Source organism: Lampetra planeri, unplaced genomic scaffold (assembly GCF_965212315.1).
Source record: "Lampetra planeri unplaced genomic scaffold, kcLamPlan1.2.h2 scaffold_2025, whole genome shotgun sequence".
Lineage (NCBI taxonomy): Eukaryota > Metazoa > Chordata > Hyperoartia > Petromyzontiformes > Petromyzontidae > Lampetra > Lampetra planeri.
The window spans coordinates 15,349-21,766 of record NW_027614781.1 but is presented as its reverse complement, the minus strand read 5'-3'; the positions used below and the strand labels follow the sequence as shown (position 1 = coordinate 21,766).

The window sequence follows — 6,418 nt, the reverse complement described above, 5'->3', positions numbered from 1 at the left end:
GGGTTCGAACCACGACCTCCTGCGTACCAGGCGAGGTAGTTAACATCTCCTAGCCACCGTGATGACGATGAGAGACACACAAACTCCAAATATACAGCAGCAGGCCGTTGTCAGGGTCGGGATCCAAAACCACGACCTCCTGCACACCAGGCGAGGGTAGTCAACATCTCCTAACCACCATGATAATGATGATGAGAGAGAGACACGTAAACCCCAAATATACAGCAGCAAGCATCGTCAGGGTCGGGATCGACCCACGACCTCCTGCACACCAGGCGAGGTAGTCAACATCTCTCTACCCCCCCACTCACCCACCCCCTCCTACTCCCAGATCATCTTCGAGACGGGCACGCCTGTACATCTTCTACATCCTCTACGGAGGCTACTCGCTGCCGCGCCTCGTCAAGTGCACCGAGGAGCCGTGTCCCAACATCGTCGACTGCTTCGTGTCGCGCCCCAGCGAGAAGACGGTCTTCGTGGTCTTCATGCTCACCCGTGTCGGCCATCTGCCTGCTGCTCAACGTCATCGAGTTCTTCTACCTCGCCATCAAGTACTTCTGCATGCGCAAAGCGCTACCGCAGGACCGTCACGGAGCCACGCGCCTCCGCCGTCAGCGGCGGGTCCGGCAACCCGGCCGGTGAGGGACTGTGTGTGCGTGTGTCTGTGTGTGTGTGTTTGTGTGTCTGTGTGTTCTGTGTGGTGTTTTGTGTGTCTGGTGGTGTGTCTGTGTGTGTGTGGTGGTGTCTGTGTGGGTATCTGTGTGTCTGTGTGTGTGTCTGTTGTGTGTGTGTCTGTGTGTGTGTGTCTGTGTGTGTCTGTGTGTGTCTGTGCCTGTGGTGTGTTGTGTCTGTGTGTGTGTCTGTGTGTCTCTGTGTGTGTGTCTGTGTGTGTGTCTGTGTATGTGTCTGTGGTGTTGTCTGTGTGTTTGTGTGTGTGTGTCTGTGTGTGTGTGTTCTGTGTCTGTGTGGGGTTCTGTGTGTCTGTGTGTGTGTCTGTGTGTGTGTCTGTGTGTGTGTGTCTGTGTTGTGGGTCTGTGTGGGCTGTGTGTGTGTCTGTGTGTGTGTCTGTGTGTGTGTGTCTGTGTGTGTGTAATCTGTGTGTGTCTGTGTGTATCTCTGTGTGTGTATCTGTGTGTGTCTGTGTGTATTCTCTGTGTGTGTATCTGTGTGTGTCTGTGTGTCCTGTCTGTGTCTGTGTGTGTGTGTCTGTGTGTGTCTGTGTGTGGTGTCTGTGTGTGTCTGTGTGTGTGTCTGTGTGTGTGTGTTGGGGGGGCAGCGGTAGTGGTAGTGGTCAGCGCTACGCTGCGCTATAAACCTGGTGACCCGAGTTCGATCCGCTCACGGCCAACACCCAGTGACGATTTATCCTGAACAGGATCCCGGGCCTCCCCCTAGGTCGACTCAGCCTCAAATGAGTACCTGGTGCGGTGTGTAAACATCGCCACTGGGGAGACAAAGGCGGCCGGGCGTGGTGCTGTGCCACCCACCCCCTCGTGTTGCCACAGTGCCGGTAGCCTTCATAGTCGCTGCTCGCTAACTGCACTTGCCCCCAACGGGTCCGCGCGAGCCTAACCCTGCGCTGGGATCCTTTGCCTCTGCCGCAGGCGTCAAGTCGACGCTGGTTCAAGGGTCCCGCCCGGAACGTCGCGGATGTCCACGCCGAGGGCAGCGGCGACGAGAGCTCCTCTGCCCGCGAGCACAGCAAGGAGAATCGCGCCAACCTCAAGCGGGAGGCACCGTCCAAGCCAAATGGCATCCTCAAGAAATGAGGAGGAACCCTGGGGGGGAGGGAGAGGTTGGGGGGGAGGGGGGAGGGGAGGTTGGGGGGGAGGGGGGGAGTAGACGGGGGGGGGGGGGCGGGGGATCAGGCACTCAGACCAGCGTCCGAGTTTGTATTGTGTACGTGAGGTGGGGGAAGGGGGGAGGTGGGAGGAGGAGGGGGGGAGGAGGAGGGGGAGGAGGAGGAGGGAGGGAGGAGGGGGGCGAGGGAGGAGGGGGGGGGGGAGGTGATAGGGAGGAGGAAGGGGTAGGGTGGAGGAGGAGGAAGGTGAGGAGGGGGGAGGAGGAGGGAGGGGGAGGGAGGGAGGGAGGAGGAGGGGAGGGGGGAGGGAGGAGGAGGGAGGGAGTAGGAGGGGGGAAGGGGGGAGGGAGGAGGAGGGAGGGAGGAGGGAGGAGGGGGGAGGGAGGAAGGGAGGGAGGAGGAGGAGGGAGGAGGAGGAGGGGGAGGGAGGAAGGGGAGGGAGGAGGAGGAGGAGGGAGGAGGAGGAGGAGGAGGAGGGGGAGGGAGGAGGAGGAGGGAGGAGGAGGAGGAGGGGGAGGGAGGAAGGGGAGGGAGGAGGGAGGAGGGGGAGGGAGGAAGGGGAGGGAGGAGGGAGGAGGGGGAGGGAGGAAGGGGAGGGAGGAGGAGGGGGAGGAGGAGGGAGGAAGGGGAGGGAGGAGGAGGGGGAGGAGGAGGAAGGGGGGAGGAGGAGGGAGGGGGGAGGAGGAGGGAGGGAGGAGGAGGAGGAGGGGGGGAGGAGGGGGCGGGGAGGAATCTGATGATCTAAGGAGCTCTTCTGTGTTCACAGGGGAAAGGGGGGGGGGGGTCAGAACGTGGCAACGCCGGACGGTACGAAAATACGAGCGGTCTCGGGTGTGAACCAATCAACTTCAAGGACAGTGCATATATTATCAAAGTTGTGTTTTTTGTTTGCATTATGGCTGCAGGTATTGTGGTCTATGCAAACATGACTCCTTGTAAAAAAAGGTGTCAGTTTTGTTGCCAGATAGAAGGGTAAAAAAAACAATTACCTGCCAGACCCGTTTAGGGGTCCGGCTTTTATCCCCAGACCCGGGGTCTCCCCCCGCCCCTAAGCCCCGCCTCCCTTCTAGAACGTTCCAGAGTTCCTCTGGAACCGGTCACGGGGTCCCCCAGCCCCACCTCCAGCCATCAGCCCTCCGGGTTCATCCAGAGTGACATGGCCATCCCCCCACCCCCCCATTATTTTATTGAACACTTCCGTCCACGTCTCTTTCCCGCACTGCGAAACTTGAATCGGTCGGGGTTTCTGGTGAGCCCACGAGCTCTAAGCCCTGGCCCACAACGAGTAGAAGATAAACGTCGCCAGAGAGCTTCGTTGAAAAGGGGGGAAATACCCCAATGATGAACTCCCACACCCACCCACCCCCCGGTCCGTGCAAAAAAATTGTCTTCCACGAAACCCTGGTGCCAAGAAGGTTGTGGACCGCTGGTGTATAGTGTAGTGTATAGTGTAGTGTATAGTGTAGTGTATAGTGTAGTATACTAGTACAGCACTAGTGTATAGTGTAGTGTATAGTGTAGTATACTAGTACAGCACTAGTGTATAGTGTAGTGTGTAGTGTAGTGTGTAGTGTGAAGTGCGTATTGTAGTGTATAGTGTAGTGTATAGTGCAGTGTATAGTGTAGTGTGTAGTGTAGTGTGTAGTGTATAGTGTAGTGTAGTGTATAGTGTAGTGTATAGTGTAGTGTAGTGTATAGTGTAGTGTATAGTGTAGTGTATAGTGTAGTAGTGTATAGTGTAGTGTATAGTGTAGTGTATAGTGTAGTGTATAGTGTAGTGTATAGTGTAGTGTATAGTGTAGTGTACTAGTAAAAAGAAAGAACCAAAGAGTATGTATCCTTGCAGTCACGAAAACTTCAAATCTAGAATGAATCGACTCGAGATATATTTTGTATATTTTTGTAATCTTACCAGGGTGACAGCCCCCACTTAGCGATTAGCTTCGTGGCTTTTATAAGGAGTCGGGGAGGGGGGTTCGTGATGGAACCCAGGCGAGGTGGGAGGATCACATGGCAAAGTTGGACCAACGTTGCCATGTGGTTGGACCAACTTTGCCATGTGATTGGACCAACGTTCACCCAACGTTGCCATGTGATTGGACCAACTTTACCATGTGATTGGACCAACGTTGCTATGTGATTGGACCAACGTTGCTATGTGATTGGACCAACGTTCACCCAACGTTGCCATGTGGTTGGACCAACTTTGCCATGTGATTGGACCAACGTTCACCAACGTTGCCATGTGATTGGACCAACGTTGCCATGTGATTGGACCAACGTTCACCCAACGTTGCCATGTGATTGGACCAACGTTGCCATGTGATTGGACCAACGTTCACCCAACGTTGCCATGTGATTGGACCAACGTTGTCATGTGGATGGACCAACGTTCACCCAACGTTGCCATGTGATTGGACCAACGTTGCCATGTGATTGGACCAACGTTCACCCAACGTTGCCATGTGATTGGACCAACTTTGCCATGTGATTGGACCAACGTTCACCCAACGTTGCCATGTGATTGGACCAACGTTGCCATGTGATTGGACCAACGTTCACCCAACGTTGCCATGTGATTGGACCAACGTTTGCCATGTGATTGGACCAACATTGCCATGTGGATGGACCAACGTTCACCCAACGTTGCCATGTGATTGGACCAACGTTGTCATGTGGATGGACCAACGTTCACCCAACGTTGCCATGTGATTGGACCAACGTTGCCATGTGATTGGACCAACGTTCACCCAACGTTGCCATGTGATTGGACCAACGTTTGCCATGTGATTGGACCAACATTGCCATGTGGATGGACCAACGTTCACCCAACGTTGTCATGTGATTGGACCAACGTTGCCATGTGATTGGACCAACGTTGCCATGTGATTGGACCAACGTTCACCCAACATTGCCATGTGATTGGACCAACGTTGCCATGTGGATGGACCAACGTTGCCACGTGATTGGACCAACGTTCACCTAACGTTGGCCACGTGGTTGAACCAACGTTCGATGTTTACTGCCAGCAACCACCATCACTGTAGGTCACAGATTTCACGGAGCCCCGTAATCTATGCGCAACGCACCGCACTTGCCTGATGATTGGTCAACGTGGTGCGGTGCCACTCGGGGGAGAGACAATGGAGGCCGGGGCATGCTGTCCCGGCTTTCGTTAGCGGAGCTCGCTAGCAGCACTTGGCCCTACGGTTTATTGAGGCTATGTGGGAGGCGGGGGGAGGGATCTTTGTCTTTGTGTGTCGCTGTACAAGGAATGAATGTATGATAGGCGACGTTTCGGGCAACGGCCCTTCCTTCATGGCACGTGAATGATCGCGACCGGCGGTGAAGTCTCGCGCGTCGCTGTAAATGAACGATCCGTGATGATGAGAAAATAAAACCTCTGGGTACGGCAATGAATGTCATTGTGTGGACGTTTGTCTGACAACAACAACAACATCACCACGGGGCCTGTGCCAGGCTAGGTGCACGTTGAGGCTGCCAAGTGAAGTGTCGAAGGTTCGCTGGCTGACAGGAGGTCACGGGACAGACCCAGCAGGTGCCATGGGTCGACTGACTGAGATGACCGGCAGATGCACCACCAGCTGTACCCCCCTACTGTGCCAGGCTAGGTGCAGGAGGTCACGGGGCAGACCCAGCAGTTGCCATGGGTCGTCTGACTGAGATGAACGGCAGATGCACCACCACCAGCTGTACCCACTACTGTGCCAGGCTAGGTGCAGGAGGTCTCGGGACAGACCCAGCAGGTGCCACGGGTCGGCCGACTGAGATGACTGTGCCAACTTGCTGTGTTTTAGCCGCCCGGCGCTCCGCTCGTTGTTGTGAGCGTCGCTCCTCCGCCCTCCGTTGTTGTTGTTGGAGGGCGACTGCCTCCAACTGCCCAGCAGCAGCGTCCTTCACGAGCCTCCTCCTCCACAGAGGCCGATCTTGAGACCGCTGGTACAGTCATCGGCAAGTCCACTCAGCTCTACATTTTTCCGTAATCGCGTCAACTCCATCTCTTCTCTCGTCCGTGCCGCGCCCGTTTAGCCCCCTCTTTGCGGCCAAACAGAAGCTGTTCAGGCATGCGGTGGCTGGGCATGCGGGCTACATGACTCAACCTGCCGGAGGAGCTCACCGATGGGACATTGTCCAGATATTTCAAGGATTTGTGAGTTCCTCACACAAATCCAGCCTGGTTAAACCCGGGATGGATCGTAGGCAGGCCAGCCAAAATGTTTCTAACCGGCGAAGATGCTCCAACTTGTGTTAGTCTATGGGCAGTGTTGAGTCTATGGGTAGTGTTGAGTCTATGGGCAGTGTTAGTCTATGGGCAGTGTTGAGTCTATGGGCAGTGTTGAGTCTATGGGTAGTGTTGAGTCTATGAGCAGTGTTAGTCTATGGGCAGTGTTAGTCTATGGGCAGTGTTGAGTCTATGGGCAGTGTTGAGTCTATGGGTAGTGTTGAGTCTATGGGCAGTGTTGAGTTTATGGGCAGTGTTAGTCTATGGGCAGTGTTGAGTCTATAGGCAGTGTTGAGTCTATGGGCAGTGTTGAGTCTATGGGTAGTGTTGAGTCTATGGGCAGTGTTGAGTCTATGGGCAGTGTTAGTCTATGT

General features: G+C 55.2%; 1 protein-coding gene across 1 annotated transcript; it reads left to right on the top strand.

Annotated features, from left to right (window-relative positions):
* Positions 1–220: 220 nt before the first annotated feature.
* On the top strand, positions 221–1,769 carry LOC144740291 (gap junction beta-1 protein-like; the record flags this gene model as incomplete). Its single annotated transcript, XM_078623164.1, is given in 6 exon segments — positions 221–352; positions 354–494; positions 496–567; positions 569–638; positions 1,605–1,624; positions 1,626–1,769. Coding segments are annotated over 6 exon segments (579 nt in total), but the record flags the coding sequence as incomplete, so codon positions are not given.
* Positions 1,770–6,418: the final 4,649 nt, after the last annotated feature.